General features: G+C 42.2%; 2 protein-coding genes across 7 annotated transcripts in view; one reads left to right on the forward strand and one right to left on the reverse strand.

Annotated features, from left to right (window-relative positions):
* Nucleotides 1-3,865: 3,865 nt before the first annotated feature.
* On the forward strand, nt 3,866-6,729 carry LOC113169834 (CD82 antigen-like). Its single transcript, XM_026371578.1, has 8 exons — nt 3,866-4,051; nt 4,236-4,314; nt 4,458-4,570; nt 4,825-4,899; nt 4,996-5,079; nt 5,162-5,359; nt 5,832-5,915; nt 6,034-6,729. The coding sequence occupies exons 1-8, from the start codon at nt 3,986-3,988 to the stop codon at nt 6,247-6,249; spliced, it is 915 nt and encodes a 304-aa protein (XP_026227363.1). The 5' UTR covers nt 3,866-3,985; the 3' UTR covers nt 6,250-6,729.
* LOC113169828 (hemojuvelin-like) overlaps nt 6,384-18,724 on the reverse strand; it is a 15,831-nt gene continuing 3,490 nt past the window's right edge. Inside the window, exons 2-10 of one of the 6 annotated variants that reach the window (XM_026371568.1) lie at nt 16,199-16,527; nt 15,973-16,078; nt 14,640-15,181; nt 12,668-14,232; nt 9,296-10,781; nt 8,620-8,777; nt 8,347-8,406; nt 7,791-7,916; nt 6,384-7,268 (exon numbers count right to left, since the gene is read on the reverse strand). In XM_026371568.1, the coding sequence (XP_026227353.1) occupies nt 13,603-14,232; nt 14,640-15,181; nt 15,973-16,078; nt 16,199-16,294 (1,374 nt within the window). In that variant the 5' untranslated portion in view covers nt 16,295-16,527 and the 3' untranslated portion in view covers nt 6,384-7,268; nt 7,791-7,916; nt 8,347-8,406; ... (1 more) ...; nt 9,296-10,781; nt 12,668-13,602. Of the gene's footprint in view, nt 7,269-7,790; nt 7,917-8,346; nt 8,407-8,619; nt 8,778-9,295; nt 14,233-14,639; nt 15,182-15,972; nt 16,079-16,198; nt 16,528-18,724 lie in introns of all 6 variants that reach the window. The other 5 variants (XM_026371567.1, XM_026371566.1, XM_026371564.1 and 2 more) reach the window with 5 other exon arrangements.

Consider the following 18,724-nt stretch of genomic DNA (forward strand, 5'->3'; position numbering starts at 1 on the left):
TCTGTGAAGCACAAAGAGACGTTCAGTGGCCGCGTCCTCAGCTAAAAACGGTGCTGCAGAAAACTGAACCACAACTCAAATGTTTCCTGCAGTTTATGGGGTTTGACTGCACAACCTGCATGAAGAGCAGCGTCCTAACACCCCCTTAATCTTGAGCTTAACGCACCCATACATACATTTATACACATGCTGTGATCGTCATCCACAAAAGATTTTACCTCATTTACCTTTAAAAAGTTCGCTGGGAGCAGAGCGGGAGAAGTGAACTGCAGCATCTTACCTACGTACACATCATGTCTCCTGCTCCAACAGACAAAGGCAAAAAGTCTATTAGAACTATAAGAACAGCTTCAGCAACAGCTGATGTTTGTCCTCAGTTAATATCAGAGCAGAAAACTTCTCCTGGTGCTGCATTTACTGCTTCACATGACAAACGTTTCAGCTTCACTAGTGAACAGGAACTCTGAGAGGAACCTCAGAGATTGTTTGTGAGGGAAGATGCTCCACTCTGTTACACTGAGTGTGTCTAGCTCCAGAAACTCCAACAGAGTGATACGTCTTCACTCTAGAGGATCCTGTCATGTCAGAATCTCCTTCTCCCAGTCCTCCCAGTCCTCCCAGTCCTTCTTTAATTCAGATCAGTTCAATAAGTGATAAAGATCATATGAAAAACATAGTGAGTCAGATTCAGGAGGTCTCTGATTTAATTTAGACCAACTGGAGGAGGATCAGGATCAGACTCTGACCGAGGCCAAAAAACTTCATCAGGGCAGAATTTCTGTAAATACTGAGTCAATTAGGAAATGGTTTTAAGGACCGTTTCCTTTTTCTGATTGTGTAATTGAAGAGACAAAAAGGAGCCACATAGATACTACAGCTCAGTTTTTCAGGACAACGAAACCACAAGCGTGCAGACGCATCTTCAACAACTTTATCTTTCATTTCTGCTTCTCAGAGCATGAAGACAAGCTGACTGCTGTGTTGTGTGTCTGCAGGCTGAGTCTAACAACCTCACACTGCCAACAGCGGTATGGTCCTTTAATTTCACTCGGTGGGTTCTGTCATGATCCGTGTCTGTGGATCCTGTCAGAACGAGCTGCACATACCTGATGTGCTTCTAGTTTATGGATCCAAACACTGCACGGAAAATCCTCTGTCACAAGTAAAGGTACCTCATGCAGAAACTAGTATTATATATCACTGTAGTACTGAGTTCGGCTGTGTTCTGCTGAGGTCAGAGGTCACTTACCGCTGCAGGTCAACATCAGCAGAGCAGAGCAGATGGAGAGAGACAGCAACACGTTCATCCTGGACAAGAGACCTTGACTGACTGAAAGGAGAGAGAGACGGCAGAGGGCGTGTCCTGCAGCTCTGACAGCACTCTGTTTAAAAAACAGAGACGGTGGAACTGGGTTCCTTTATCAAACACACAACTTTATTTAAAGCAGCTATTTTTACAGTAACAAACTCCTCCTCTCAGTCTTGTACAACATTTACAAACAGCCCTAGAACCTCCTCAGTAAAAACCTAGAATGTTTTAAAAGAACTACATCTAGAACCACCTAACAGTTGATTTTCATAGTAAGGAGCTGAGTCTAAGTAGTCGCCTGAAACCCACTTAAGAACCTCCTAAAAAATCTTTTCCACTCCTGAGCTCAGGAACGTGTTAAGGAGCCTTGTAAAACCTTCCTATTGACCATTAGAACCTAAAACACCATTAACAATAGGGCCATTCTTTATTGACCCTCTTGAGGAAACTGTGGCCTGACAGGTACCCAGGAGGAACCGGGAATCAAACACTAACCCTGGGGTTGGTAGACGACTGCTCCACCTCACTTCCACATCACTTCAACGGCCACTAGAACATCCATAGAGACAGACGGAACATTTTAGGGGAGTGTACGTATTTCCGTATGTGTCTAAAGGATCACTACAACTTCCTGAGTCACCATTGGAACCAGCTAGGACACCTTATAGAACCTTGTCAATTCCCACTAGAACCAACTAATGGACATTTACACCTCTAGAATATTACTAGAACCTCCCTTTTGACCACTGTAATCCCTATGTTACCTCTGGGATCCGGGCAATGATCAGAAGCACTTACCTAAAGTGTTCAGTAGAACCCTCTAAGAAACTTGATTACTACAGAACCAAACACAAAGAATGTGTGCTTGTTAGTTAATGTCTCTTTAAAACGTTAACCAGGTATTTTCTACAGTGCAGTCGGTCGGTTCTATCAACATGCAGAGGCAGAAATCCGACAAGCACAGATCTGCCCAGCCTCCGTGAAGACCTGGACATGCCTGTAGCCAATCAGAGCACAGGTTTTACTTCATGACTTCACACACATGCAGCCAGGAGTAACCGACCTGTCTACAGGGAACCAAATATTTTACCTAGTAATGTACTTATAGTACTTTAACTTGTTGATGTATATATGTATATATGTACTGAATATTATCCTAATTACCTAAGTACTTTGGTGTATTTGGTACCTTAAGTTTATTTAACGTTACTACTTTTGTACTTTTATCTCCAGTTAGGTTTGAAGTACAGAACCTTTAACAGTACACTGTGGTATTTTTCACTGTGAACATGGACCCCAACACACGGCCGGACAGGTCCGACTCAGGGCTTAACTCCTCTCTGATTTACACTCCCAGTGTTCCCAGTGGTAACTCCCAGTAAAGCACAGAGCAGCAGAGGGGCTCTCTGTGGGGGGGTCCAGGACACACAGATCCTCCATGAACCAAATGGATTCTTACATGATCAGAATCTGATCCAGTCTCGTTGAAATCTGAGGGTGAGTTCAGAATCTGATAATGTGAAACCACCTGATCTGCTTGCGTCTGTCAGTGGTGATGTGTCGAGTCGGCCGCCATGTTGGTTCAGGAGGTCTCAACGAGGTCACAGATGTCCTGAACTCTGTGATAGGATCATCAAACACAAACACACCAGAGATGAGGCGTCACCATGGTAACCAGGCCAGACGTCTGATTGGCCACGTTCCCGGCAGTAAAAACACGTAGGGAACAAGGCCAAGCTGTGACCTCTGACCTCTGTCAGACTGACTCTAAATCTGTAACGTCTAACTCGGGGTCAAAGGTCACACTGACTGTTTGTGTTCCTCATTAACTGCAGCTGAGATTCCCTGATGTCCCGAGACCCACCGGAGTAACGCTTACTTTATACATTAGAGCGTGGGAATGAAACCTCCAGTTGGCGCCTGTGCTGGGCCCTGTGCTGGGCCTGGCGCTGAAGCTCGTGCTGAATTCAGTTTTTGCTGCAGTGTCCTCTGCTGGAGACTCGTGCAACAACTGAAACACTGAAATAGCAGAAAACAGAAAAGTACTACTTCACTTTAAATAAGTACTACATAGATGCTTTAAAATATATTTGAGTCCAAAAGAATCAGCCAGTAACAAAGATTCCTCTCATAAACCAAAATATTTGAATCAGTGTGGAACTTACTAACATGAATGTCTCATAATTCAGTTTCTGCAGAATCCAACATGTTAGTTAGTGGAGATGAAAGTGAAAGTAAGTGTTGCCTCACAGAATTCAAACTCTTTTTATTTACACACTCAAATAAGTGAAATAAAAAAGCGTATTTTTGTAATGAAGTATTTCTACATTGACATATTAGTATTAAAGGAATTCTACTGAATACTGTGAACACATCATTCAAATCCAGCCTGAACAAACTTGTGATTGATTGTAACTGATTTTCTGTTTCCTTGTTCCTGGTTTGTTTTAACTGAAGCATTATGGGAAACGTAGTGCAAACTAAACACTGTGTTGTATGTGTGTGTCCACGGAGACTGTTTAATGTTTACAGACAATGAGGAAGTGAACTCTGATCTCAGGGGTTTTGCAGCTCAGACTTAGAAGACGTTCCACTGAAGAACCTCCACCTGAGGTTCTGTTGAACAGAACCAACAAACCCATAAATCTGCTCCTTGTTGTTGTTGGCTGAAGAGAGATGACGCTGGAACTGAAGATCCAGCTGCTGAAGTTCTGCTCTGCAGTTTTTAACTCCATCTTCATGGTGAGTTCATGAACAGAAAAAACACGACGTCAGATCAACAGAGGAAGAAAAACTATGAAATGACTAAGATGCTTCTGGTTCTATCCAAACGTTAAACATCCTAACACAGGTCCATTAAATTCTATGTGTATATAGAAATATATCGTTTCAATTTGTTTGTTTGACCTTTGACCTCTGACTGCAGGTTCTGGGCCTGACTGTTGGTGGCTGTGCCGTCTGGATCCTGTTTGACAAAGGAAGCTTCCTGAGCGTCCTGTCCTCAGGTGAAGACTGCTCCCGGTCTCAGTGCTGAGCTCTTCAACTGTTCTACGTGCACTCATGGTGCACGTGCTCACATTTCTACAGGTCGAGCTGTGTCTTCGAGTTTTGACCTCACTTGTGAACGTCACTGTGTGTGTGTCTTTAGTGGAGTTGCGCACGGTGGCGACGGGGCTGCTGCTGATCGGTGGAGTGGTGATCGCTGTCAGCGTCACAGGATGTGTAGGAGCTGACAGGGAGCTCAGACTGCTGCTGCTGATAGTGAGTCACACTCTGAACCAAACACCTGGAACACCTGAAATGATCAGTGCTGCATTCAGGCCCTGTAGGACTTTCTGTAATTCCCCATTTCTCACCGGTTCCTTTTCCTGTTGTGTGTTCTAAGAGCAGAATGACGTGAGGCCACACAAACACTTTGTTCTTAAACATTTTAGTTTAGCTGTTGCTGCACAAACGTCTGTTGTTCATGTAGTTAAGACTAAACTCTTGACTGTGCCCGGACTCTTCCTCCTCAGTACCTCGGCTTCCTCGTCGTCCTCATCCTCGGGCAGCTGTTTGTCACTCTGCTGCTGCTCCTCAACAGAAACAAGGTGAGGTTTGTGGTGTGGGTTTATGCTGAGCTTCCAGGGCCACTGGTAAAACTAGAAAATGAGCAGAAACAGACAGGTCTGTGTTTTTGTGATCAGATTGAACAGAGTCTGGACGAAGCAGTGGATCAGGTCATCTTCCAGTACAGGGCGGACACGCTGATGGACAATGTGCAGCACTATGTGAGTCTCTCTGCTGGTTCAGTTCCTGTGTTCTGTTCCTCAGCATCAGAAAAGAGCCGGCTAAGAGACTGATGTGTTGTAGGGGAAGTGCTGTGGCAGGACGGGGCCTGCTGATTGGCTGAGAAACTCTTATATCCAGAGCCTGAACCTGACCAGTCCAGATGTGCTTCCCTGTTCCTGTTTCATCTCGAGTCTGCCCGGCTTGAACTCGTCCTGGTGCTCCGAGCTGCTCAACTTCACGGAGCCGCTGTTTGGACGAGGAAGCGGCTTGTATGATGAGGTACTGCAGTACACACACAATACACACAGTACTAGAGGACGAAGACAGTAAGAACATGACATCCTGCTCCAACATGAAACATCCGACAGACATCAGCTGTTTGTTACCATGTTACATTGTGGTACCGCTGAGTATTGTGAATATATTGTATTGTACTTAAAGCCCTGTGATATTAACCAGCACAGTTATGGATGATGTCTTTTCCTTATTTAAAGTTTGCTTTTATTTAGGTTCTGTTGTCTTTTTAACGTTCTATTTATTGTCATGTTTTACATAAATGTCCAAATGTGTGTGAATGTGATGAGTCGTTCCTATAATGTTATTTTCTGGATATTACGTTTCGATGCAACACGTGACCAGTGTGTTATGTTTGTCTGTGTTTGAAGAGTTAATGATGTCATGTTTTTATCCTGCTACACACTCTGCTCTAACCCTAACCCTTTGTCAGGATAATGTGACCTTGTTGTTGCAGGGCTGCAAACAGAAGCTCAGTGTTTGGCTGCAGGAGAACAGTCTGACAATCATCGGCTTGGACGTCGGCCTCATACTGATCCAGGTAATAAAACCTGTGTCCGTTTACTTTAGCTCGTACTCGCAGGACAGATGTGAAGTTATTTCCTCATTTGTTCAACTTCTGCTGTTTTTTCCTCCACCCTGTTTCTCCATCTCTCTAGATGATTGAGATTGTTGTAACGGTTTGCCTGTACCGTGCATTTGGTACAAACGCTTCTTTGAAACCACTGAAACAAGCCCATCACATGGCCAACCCTGACCACACCCCTTTAGAACACCTGGATGACGGAGAGCGGAACTACGCCTATGTGGACCCCGATTCCGGTTATTTATACCGCACCAACCCAGCACATTACAGCATGACACCAAGAATCTGACACCACCCACTCTGTCATCACCATGACTACCTGAGCCAGACCAGTTTTGATCATATAAATCTATTTGTAGACATTTTGAAGAAGATGGACAAATATTGGTCACGTCTATGTTTATTAATGCATCTGTAAAAAAAACAGAACATCAGCATCAGTGTCTTCTACTGGACATCTAGAGAATCCCGTCAGTCCAGCTGGTGCCTTTAAAACTGGCAGATCAATCAGGTAGATAAATCAGCAGGTGGTGAGGGGACAGTGGTGTTGTGACATCAGAGATTGTACAAAAAGGTCCTGAGAAAAATATGTATGTACAAGATGAACTTTGTAATTTATGAAAGATGACACATGTAAAACGTGGCAACACGTGCTGCATTTGTGGATGTTGGATTTTGATGCTGTGAGAACAACACTTATTAAATTAATGAGAATATTGTGTAGTTAAAAAAATATCTATCTGAATTAAAGAGGAACGTTTTGATTCAGCTCAAACTTTTCTTCTCATTCACGGCGTCAGAATTATGTTTTTACATCAAGAGCTCACTGGTGACGACTGCTGAGAGCTTAAAGAAGTGGAATTTGAGGCCACGTTGTGGTAGAAAAACCACAATGTGGGGAAGAAAATCAAGTCAAGGTCAAACTTTGAGTTTTGGTGCAAAGACTCGACATTTATGTCAATGTGTTGTCCTCAATCCTCAATGTGTGTCTTTATGTCCCTGTGTGGACAGAGTCTTAGATGCCATCGTTGTGGGGACATTTTGCCTGGTCCTTGTACTTTTTAGGGGCTGTTTGAAGGTTCAGACCAACCCTGGTCTTAGGGTTGAGGTTAGAATCGGGTTTGGCTTAAGGTAGGTTCAACTGTCATGGCCGAGGAGTGCGGGCTCTCATTGCAGTGCTGCCACCTGCTGGCTCCAACACTGAACACACTGGAGACATTTACGCATGAAGTCGAAGTCTGATGAAGAGGAGGAGGAGAAGGAGGAGGAGGGGCATGCTGCAGAGCCCTGCTTAATGTTCAGTCCATTCTGAAAACACACGAACATATTTTAAACCTCGAGTCCAGATTAAAGCAACAGAAAGGATTGAAATTGTTTCACATATTTATTGAAAAAGCAGAAATAGAAAAGCTCCTTGGTTTTGTCTTTAATGTCCTGATTCAAGCAAAGGAATCCAAAGAGCTGGAACATTTCACTGACAGTATCACAAGAGAATCTAACCCTGCACGTGATAGTGTGTGTTTTAGATCATCTGCATGTCAAACAAACAGAGGGAAGGCTGCGTTTCCATCTGCACAGACTGAGGAATATGTTTTTTTGCTTCAGACCTCGTGTCGACCTTGTTGGTCGTTAATTCTTCTGGACATTTCTGCATAGCACTGACGTACAAATGAAGTATTTAGAATTTACAGTTAAAGCACACGCTTCCAACCAGCATCACATCATTCAGTCAGAATTGGTCCTTTCTCTCTCTTTCTTTCCCTGGACATTTCTGACATTTCTCCAGGTGACACTGACTCTGAATCAGCCAATCACAGTGTAGACACCCACCATGTGTTGCAGCAGATCCTGGTTCAGTGTGATCGCCTGATACTGAGCATCGACAACAGGACAGAAAGGCCCAAGCTGCTCCACACACATCTGATACTGAAACAGTTTGCAGACCACTCTGGCCCTCTGCACCAATGCACATTAAAGAAACATATAATTTTAAGACACACACAGACAATACTTCAACACTGAAAATGACTTTTAATTGACTAATAAAAATAGATTCGGCTCATATGGATTTATTTTGAACATTTATAGCACATTTTACACATACTGTAGATATATAGATACATATCTATATATGATATATATAGATACATATCTATATATATCATATATATAGATACATATCTATATATATGATATATATATATATATATATATATAGATACATATCTATATATGATATATATAGATACATATTTATATATGATATATATATAGATAAAACCCTGTGAATAAAACCATTCACTTTGTCTCTAATATTTAAAACATTAATGCAGACCACATGTTTTTGACACTTTATGTTATATAAAGATGTTGTTGTGTGGTTTACCTGTTTTAGGGGAGCAGCAGTCTCTCTGCAGGGCAAGACTGGTAGATCTCTAAAATGGCTCTACAATGAAAAGGGAAAGGGACACAAACAAGATTCATTAATTAGAACATTTATGAAATAGCTGAGGTGAAGCAAAGCCACTGTTGGCCAACAAATGCAGCTACTCGAACACTCAAACTGTCTGTTCAGATATCAGCGATGAATGATGGAAACACGTCTTTAAAAGTGCATGTTTTCTGAATGGAGTCTGGTGTGAAATCAATGTCGTCTCACCGTGTTTCTGAGGATGCAGCTGTAGGTCTGCAGCGCCTCGTGCAGATCATCAATGATGCTTTGCATGTCGGCGTTTGTGTTCCCTATATCTCTTGGTAACACTCTACCTGCAGCGAGCTCCACCCACAAGCCCAGGATGAACACATACCCACAATGCACTGCAACAGGAGAGGGGGTTTGTTAGTTTAAACATCTGAACTAAATACACATGTGGGAGATATTAGTCTAACAATTCAAATGTCAGCTTATTATCAAATATTATTCTACTGACAGTCACAATTAAATATCTTCAAATAACAGCTTTTAATCAAATACCAGTCAACCATCAGTTGAATATCTATAAAAGATTAAATCTATGAATCAGAGGTCAGTTAGTGGTTAAATAGCATCAGTGTATAAAATAATCACAATCAAGAGAGAAACCTGCCTCAGACGTTTGTCTCCTTTAATCGATTATTATCTTTACTGATGAATTTTTTGAGAAGAGCTCTGATAAAGTTGCACAGACCAGTTAAAGCTGGACTTGATCATGACTAAAATAATAATAAATTTAATGTTTAAATGTAAATAACGGTTTTAAGTTTTTTAACAGAAATAAAAATGTACTAAACTTAATGTAAAATTAAAATTATTTTAGATAAAGAACTTATGCTGCAGCTAAAGTAGAAAAACTCACTGATGGAAGAATGAAGCAACTCCGGTGGTTCTTGGGGTCCTAATGTGAAGGTCCTGATCTAGTCTCTGGTCCTGGTTCCTGAAGACTCTGTCCTGCAGATGTTGTGATGCTGATATTTATCCTCATCCATCCTGAATCTTCTGAGGAACGTTGACAGCGCTTTTTCTGCAGATTCAGTTTCCAGGAGCATTGAGAGTCGCTTGGAGCTGAGTCACTCTGGAGGTGTGTCGCTGCCGCCGCCGCACGTTTCATCACCTGACTGGAACCCACACTTTCATCATCATCTTCCCTGTTATTCAGGTTTTGGTTTCATCTTTGTGTGTGAGTCACTGAGCAATTACATCAGGATTAACCTCGGTCAGTGATAGTGTAAACACACACAGTTTAATTGAAGGATCAACCTAAATTAACTTTTAGGAAAAAGATCCTCTCACACTCGTTCAGCACTAACCTCACATTTCTCTGCATTCTTTAAATTAGCACTTCACAAACACCAGGCTCAGTACACACATTACTACGTCTGGCATTCTTTACTTACTTACTTTCCTTTTTTTTCTGTAATTTTTGTGTTTTCTCGTTGTTTTGCTTATTTCCTGCCGTTTGAGAATCCAGAGGTGTACACACCTGTGGTGGGGTCAGAGGTCATTTTGCATCTATTTGTTTTGAACTGTCTTTGTGTTAGTTTAGTTTAGTTTAGTGAACATTTCTGGTCATTCTGCATCACTTAGTGCTTTTTTGTGTCTGTTCAATCAATCAATTATAACATCAGTCACTAAATTTACTACACCAAATGTTCCCAAAACCTTCATTTGTGCTGCTGCTTTTGAGACTTTCAGCACCATTGGTACTAAAAGGAGAAACTGGTGTGGAGTTCTGTCGGCTCAGCGACCTGTGTTGCTGGTGTTTCTGCAAGGAGTCGATGTTTGGCTTCTTCTTTCCATAGCATATTGTGGATGCAGCCACAGGTTGTGTCCGAAGTCCTCCAAAAAGCTCCAAAAACATTTACGCCCATCAGGGAATTCACTGATTCAAAAATAACTTTAATGTTCCTGAGGGGAAATTGTCTGCATAGCAGTGCAGCCACACTTGTGACTATATTCATCGCAGTAACATCATAGTTCCTCATATCGTGCTGCCCGAGGGCTTTAAGATGGTGTTGACTGGTTTTCCCACCTTGCTCAAGTGTGATAATTTGAAGGAAACTCCAGACATCCTCTCAAACATCTCATGGAATTGGGCGTGTTAATATAGGAAATGGAACTTTTTGGGTCTGAGATGCGTCAGTGCTGAACTCTGGATGTTTGTGGCAAACAAGTGGAGAAAGAGTGGAACACACACAGAAGATGAAAGCACAGTGAAGAGTAAGAAGGTGTGAAGCGCTTCAAGGCAAGAATTAGGGAGGGTGAGTCACCTGTAACATAGACGTTATCTGTTGATTGCGTCAGCTGTGATGGTGCAAAGAAAGCTGCCAGTGGCGCCTTTCTCTCTGCGCTGCAGAAATGAAAAAGGGTCATTACACAGAATTTTCTTCTTTGATGATTAGATGCTGACATTGTTCACTCTCAATAAAACTTTGATTGAGTGCAGTGTGCTTTTAATTTCCTAGTAGACAACAGACAAACTGCTTCACAGACAAGTCAAATCTAACTTGAGCAGAAAGATTTTTACGATGAATGAAAAAGCCGCAGCTCCTTTAAGTGTTCTGATGTTTTTAGTTTTTATTTGTCCCATGTTTTATCTTTTACCCTCCTGGGATTTCTGGTTGGAACGTTTGTTTGTCCTTCACACCCTAAAATGATTCAGGAATCTAAACTGTGGAAGCAATTTGTTCTAGAGCAAGTTTTTCACTGTTGAAATATATGATATGATATTTAATGGTGCTAAATGTGCACGTCCTGCAAAGTCATGCCCTCAATGTTTCCCTGACATTAACCCAGTGCTGCAAGCGTCTGAACCCAATAAAAACGTTAATATTAAACTGGATGTTGTACTGAAATGATCAAATAGTCTGGCAGAAAACAAAGTGGGATGTTGTAGATCAACATAAATACATTGTCTGTGTACATTAATGTACGGGCTGGCTGTGGCTCAATAGGTACAGCATTTGTCTGCCAATCATCATCAGTGGTTCGATTCCCAGCTTCCATGTCACATCCCAAAGTGTCCTTGGGCAAGATACTGAACCCCAAGTTGCCCCCGATGAGTCAGATCAGCTGCATAGCAGCTCTGCAAACGGAGTGTGTGTGTGTGTGAATGTGTGAATGAGATGCAGTGTAAAGCGCTTTAAGCACCAGTTAGTTAGAAAAACGCTGTATAAGAACAGAACATTTAACATGTACTTCATATATTAATGTAGTGTGTCAGTGCACAGCAGAGAACTAGCCCATGAGAGAAGGTACTGGACTAGTTATAGGTTTGAAGGAGTGATTCAACTGGAGGAAAGCCGGCGCTTTACGGAAATCAAAATCCATCCCCAGCCACATGTGTTGGATTCAACTCCCCTTTTTATGTTAAAGGTAGGTTTTAGTTCAACCCAAGCTGATGCTGATTAGTTTTAACTACACACAACAGAAGAAAAACATTTATCAAATTACAAAGTCTGTTTCCACACAAGTTGGGACTTTTAAAAAAAACACTAAAAATCCGTGGTTCATTACTTTGCCTGAACATTTATGTGGATGCATTGATTTGTCATAAAATGTGATTTGATCTTAATCTAAGTCGAGAGTATTAACACATGTAATGTGCCTAAAATAATCATTCTCTTTATGTAAATCAACAGTTCTTGATCGTAGATCCTCTGAAAGCTCCTTTTGGTGAAGGGTGGCCGAGTCTGGTCCACACCTCAGAACACTTTTGTTAACTTGTGCTAACACCCGACTCCAATGAGCTTTTTTGAGGTTCTTATTCCAGGGTTCACATACTTTTTCTCAATAACAACATTGTTATTATTTTATGCACATTATATTTTTAATACTCTTTTTACGAGAAATTAATGCAGTAAACCATGAAATTCTAAAAGGTTCACATACTTTTTCTTGCCACTCTATCTGATAGAACTACAAAGCAAAGTTTTATTGGGTCACATCTTATCTAAAATTGCTTTGTATTCTGTCTATAAGGTTGGATTAGTGTCATATCTTTCTGCATTTCTGTTACACAGACTGTGGAAATAAATACCAGAGGTCAGAGACAGTAAACCAAATCATCTGTTCTACTGGTATTTACATTTTAAGGCTTTAACACGTGGGTGTAAATCAAACACGTATCACCCACTTGTCTGCTGCAGTGTTTCATCATCTCCTCTGTGATTTCCACTGACACATAAACCAGCAGAGGGACTCCGGACAGGTATGTGCCCCGCCCCCTCACCTGTCCACGTTTGTGGCCCCGCCTCCTCCCTGTGATGACTCAGCTGCTTACAGTCATGTGGTTTCAGTCTATTTCCATGGATCAAAGTGACTAATTAGACCTTTACAGTAAATGGTTTGACATCATCCGCTGTAACCAGATCCAAGCGTTTGCTAATGTGTCTGATAACAGCTCGAACTCATGGGGGCTGAACACATGGTGAAATATTTTATCTCAGAGATGTAATATGATCAACTTGGTGATTATAAATGGTCTTAAGTGAATAAGTGGATGATTTTTCTTATTAATGTTTTTTGATCAAATATCATACTGAAATCGATTTTTCCTGTTTAAAAACAATAAATGGACCAAACACAGAGAACATAAGCCTGAAGTCATTTTTGTTGAACTGTGATGATGTTGAGTGCAGTTCATCTTGATTAGGGCTCTTTAACATTTAGACATTATACTGGGAAAACTCCTCAGTTTACGTTTGATCGGTATCTGCTGCATTACTCAGTGAATCGTGTTTGGCTGCTGGTTACATTCAAGCAGTTTATTGGACAGTTTTCACGTTGGACTGGAGCTTCAGCAGCTGTCGTCCAGAGTCCCGTGAGGCCCGCAGAGTGATTCGGAAGATCAGGGTCAAGCAATAAAGTTCTTCTGGAGTTTTGGCCTATGTTCTACCTTCTCTGTGCAGCAGGCGGTAGGTGGACATTTCACACCTGTCCAAAAGGCTCCTTCAGCTCCAGCTGACTGGTTGGGAGCCCTTGGTATTGCAACTCTGTGGAGTTAAGTCTGTTGAGTCATTAACACCTTGAGGAACACTGAGGTCAGCTGTGGATCAGGACTGCGTTGTATGTGGTGTCGTAGAACACCTCCTTTTGACCAGTGATTTAAAGTCCAGATGCTACAGATCAGAGACTTTGGGGAAACCGTGGCCACTTCCTGCTGCTTCAGACTCTGGCTAGAATTCCCAGCATGCTGAGCAGCGTCAGCTGCATTGTCAGGTCCAATCGAGCTAGGTGTTGCACAGAAGAAGCGACTGGCAGCAGGTGAATCCTCTCCCGGTCAGGGATCATGTTTCGGGCGTCCTGCAGCGCACTCACGGCAGCCATGCTAGAGTTCAGGTCTCCACTGGAGGTCAGGTCAAACACGCAGGCCTGATAGTAGACGTCTCGGGCAGGAAGCAGCGCAGCACAGTGGCTGTGAGCGCCGATGGAGGACAATGAGGGGTCGGGCGGCGGCGGGTGGAGCATGTTGAGTCTCTGGGAGAGGGGACAGCCCCACACACACAGCTGCAGGTCCTGCTCCGGGCCAAAGGCGTTCACGATGGCACGGGGCGAGCGGATCGAGAGGCCGAGCGAGTGACCGCTCTGACGAACCACCAGGACCGTGCCAATGTGAGCCGCTCGGATTTCAGCGTGTTGGCCGGGACTCTGGGTCCAGACCGTCAGGCTGTGATGTCCTTGTCGCTCGCCACTCGACACGGATCCGTCAGCAAATGCAGCAGGGACGTTATCGAGCTCAGCCTGGTACAGCTGCTGATCAATGCACTGACGCATGTTCTTAAAGATGATGGTGATCTGCGAAGAAACAAGACGACACTGTTTGTGTAACCCGTGGACGTAGGACAACTTGGTACTGGACCAGTCACTTAAGAGAAAACTAGCTTCCACTGCACATGCTCATTAGTGTTTCTCCCATTGGCCCATTCATCAGGATGACATCACTTTGGAAGTCTGGGGACGCGTTCAAGTAGAAAACGTCCAGGTACTGACACAGACAGTAAAACTGCTCTACAGACAGATGTTTAACAGGCTGGGACCAGTTTAGTCTGTAAATGTAAACTAAACTAGTGCCGTCGCATTAAAACAAGCTGACCACAGCTCACAACAGATCTTGTTCAGATCATGTTGGGGAATCAGACCACTGACCTGCTCGGACTGCAGACAGAAACCAGGTTTGAGAATGGTTCGACTCTGTGACCCACCTTGGTGAGCGCTGTACTGTGTGTCCCCTCCCTGGTTGGTGAACTGGTGGCCTGTATGTACAGGTATTCGTTGTCTACGAGAGGCCAGGCCCCCTGAATGGCACACGTCTGGAAGTCATGGCTGAAGGTTCGGATGTGCGGGTCTCCGAACACACTGCAGTGCAGGTACTCTGGTGCCCGGCCCTCTGTGTTGTTGAAGCTCCTCTCATAGAGGCAAAAGTCTCCTGAAAGTGTGCCCTGAGGGAGGGGCCGTGGCTGAGCCGTGGGCCCTGCTCGGGGGCAGCGGTGCTGGATCAGTAGGTCCTCGATACCCTGAACGGCAGAGTGGTACGCCAGGTCACCACGACACGCCCGCGCCATCCTCTTAGTACACATGGCGTAGGATCGCAGGGCACTGCAGTATCCAGCATTCACCGCCTCCCTGCTGAGAGCTGCTCCTCCTGGCCCTGCACCTCCACCGCCCTCCATGCTGCTGCTGCCCAGGTCCAACGTCGCAGCCACAAAGTCAGAGTTACACCTCAGGATACGACAGGAAGCTCCAACTGAAGACAGAGAGGACGAGAAGAAACATCTCCTGAGGCATCATTAGCTGCAAAGTTTTTATTTTATCCTAATTCATGTTAAATGAAACACAGTTCTCTCAGTTGTTTTGTGTCAGTCAACTAAATTCTTTGACTTTCATGGAAGAAATGTTTAAAGTCTCCTCCATAACAATTGGAACAGGAAGGTGAATTCATTTCTTTTTACTCTAACTGAAGACAGCTGGAGTTAATGGAGGCAAAGTTCAGAATCTTCAACATCTTTTATTTGGTGCTGTCACTCTCACAACATAGAACCTTTAGTATCAGATGACCCGAACTGTGAGTGAGCATAACTGGAATGAAGATTTTCTTAATAAGTAAATTTAAGTCAGTAAAACTGATTCGTTTATTCATCCAGACTCGAGTGGATTTCTCTAAACAACAGACACAGTCTTCACTAAAACTACGAGCTGTCCTTTAGAGCTTGTTGCTGTTTGAACAGTCAGGTTCACCGGACACACCTGGGAAACCAGAACCACCAGTGACGCGTTCTTCAAACCTTTATTTACTCTCAGTCTAGATCATCTGATACAGAAGCTTCTAGCTTATCTCTTATCAACATATCAAAGTGAACACAGCGTCAGATAAAAGCGGATGTCCAAAGCCTAACCTCTTCAGCAAAACCACACAAATGAACCTTGTTGTTCCAGTACTTTGGGACGGGAGCCCAGCGGCCCTCTGACCTGTAGAGTGGGAACAACTGAAAAGGGTCCAACAGAAATCAACCCAAGCCCCTCCGTGCGTGTTCGTACCTTGAGGTAAACTCAGCTGGACCATCAGCAGAGTCAGGTGGATGCAGTGTTTCCATGGTGACGTTGTGTAATGTCTGATGCGGGGTCGAGGCTCCATCAGCACAACCTGCAGGTCCCAGAGAGATCAGCAGCAGAAAGACAGCGAGTGGGTGATTAAAGTAAGTCATTCAAGTTTAATGCAGTGATGTGAGACAGAGCGAGAACAGAGTCTGCAGCTTCCAGTTACCCCTCCCTCGGTGGGATTCTCAGTATGAAGCAGGTTTATCTGAAGGGATTCTGATGCATCGCACAGTCCATTAGTGATGAGTCTGAACACGATCATGATTCTCCATAAAACGAATCATTCGTGGTTCATGTTAATCCGCTGTCACTGGCTGTAATCAAACACTGAAGGGGACCACGTGCAGTGAAAGTCCACAACATCAACTCAGTTTAATACCGAGCTTGTGCACGTGCAGCATCCTCTACCCAGAAACTCGTGTAAGCTTTGAGTCTCGGGAGGAGACAACTCGGTCCACAGTGCTAGATCTTCTTCTTCTTCTTCCATCAGAAAACCTGCACATGAACACACAGCAGTGAACCCCACTGATAAAAATACATAGAAGAGAAAACATAGTTCATACAAGAAAAGTCTGAGTCTTCTGAGAATAAACTAAATCATTTACAGAATCACTCTGACATCGACGTGATGGGTTTGAATTTTACCATTAACAGGATTCATATCTTAGTGTGTTCAAGCTTCGGGCTGAGGCCCACCTGCAGGTCAGTGCTGAGCCTCGCTATAACATGAATGAACCCCAGTGTAAAAGTACTATACCACAATATAAAGGTACTATACCACAGTGTAAAAGTACTATACCACAATATAAAGGTACTATACCACAATATAAAGGTACTATACCACAATATAAAGGTGCTATACCCCTGTGTAAAAGTACTATACCACAATATAAAGGTACTATACCACAATATAAAAGTACTATACCCCTGTGTAAAAGTACTATACCACAATATAAAAGTACTATACCCCTGTGTAAAAGTACTATACCACAATATAAAGGTACTATACCACAGTGTAAAAGTACTATACCACAATATAAAGGTACTATACCACAGTGTAAAAGTACTATACCACAATATAAAGGTGCTATACCCCTGTGTAAAAGTACTATACCACAATATAAAGGTACTATACCACAGTGTAAAAGTACTATACCACAATATAAAGGTACTATACCACAGAGTAAAAGTACTATACCACAATATAAAGGTACTATACCACAGAGTAAAAGTACTATACCACAATATAAAGGTACTATACCACAGAGTAAAAGTACTATACCACAATATAAAGGTACTATACCACAGTGTAAAAGTACTATACCACAATATAAAGGTACTATACCACAGAGTAAAAAGTACTATACCACAATATAAGGTACTATACCACAGTGTAAAAGTACTATACCACAATATAAAGGTACTATACCACAGTGTAAAAGTACTATACCACAATATAAAGGTACAATACCACAGTGTAGAAGTACTATACCACAATATAAAGGTACAATACCACAGTGTAAAAGTACTATACCACAATATAAAGGTACTATACCACAGTGTAAAAGTACTATACCACAATATAAAGGTACTATACCACAGAGTAAAAGTACTATACCACAATATAAAGGTACTATACCACAGTGTAAAAGTACTATACCACAATATAAAGGTACTATACCACAGTGTAAAAGTACTATACCACAATATAAAGGTACAATACCACAGTGTAGAAGTACTATACCCCGGTGTAAAAGTACTATACCACAATATAAAGGTACTATACCACAATATAAAGGTACTATACCACAATATAAAGGTGCTATACCCCTGTGTAAAAGTACTATACCACAATATAAAGGTACTATACCACAATATAAAGGTGCTATACCACAATATAAAGGTACTATACCCCTGTGTAAAAGTACTATACCACAATATAAAGGTACTATACCACAATATAAAAGTACTATACCCCTGTGTAAAAGTACTATACCACAATATAAAGGTACTATACCACAATATAAAGGTACTATACCACAATATAAAGGTACTATACCCCTGTGTAAAAGTACTATACCACAATATAAAGGTACTATACCACAATATAAAAGTACTATACCCCTGTGTAAAAGTACTATACCACAATATAAAGGTACTATACCACAATATAAAGGTACTATACCACAATATAAAAGTACTATACCCCTGTGTAAAAGTACTATACCACAATATAAAGTACTATACCCCAGTGTAAAAGTACTATACCACAATATAAAGGTACTATACCACAATATAAAGGTACTATACCACAATATAAAGGTTACTACACCACAATATAAGGTACTATACCCCTGTGTAAAAGTACTATACCACAATATAAAAGGTACTTATACCACAGTGTAAAGTATATACCCCAGTGTAAAAGTACTATACCACATATAAAGGTACTATACTACAATATAAAAGTACTATACCCTGTGTAAAGTTACTATACCACAATATAAAGGTACTATACCACAATATAAAGGTACTATACCACAATATAAAGGTGCTATACCCCTGTGTAAAAGTACTATACCACAATATAAAGGTACTATACCACAATATAAAGGTACTATACCACAATATAAAGGTGCTATACCCCTGTGTAAAAGTACTATACCACAATATAAAGGTACACTATACCACA

This window comes from Anabas testudineus, chromosome 16, assembly GCF_900324465.2.
Source record: "Anabas testudineus chromosome 16, fAnaTes1.2, whole genome shotgun sequence".
Lineage (NCBI taxonomy): Eukaryota > Metazoa > Chordata > Actinopteri > Anabantiformes > Anabantidae > Anabas > Anabas testudineus.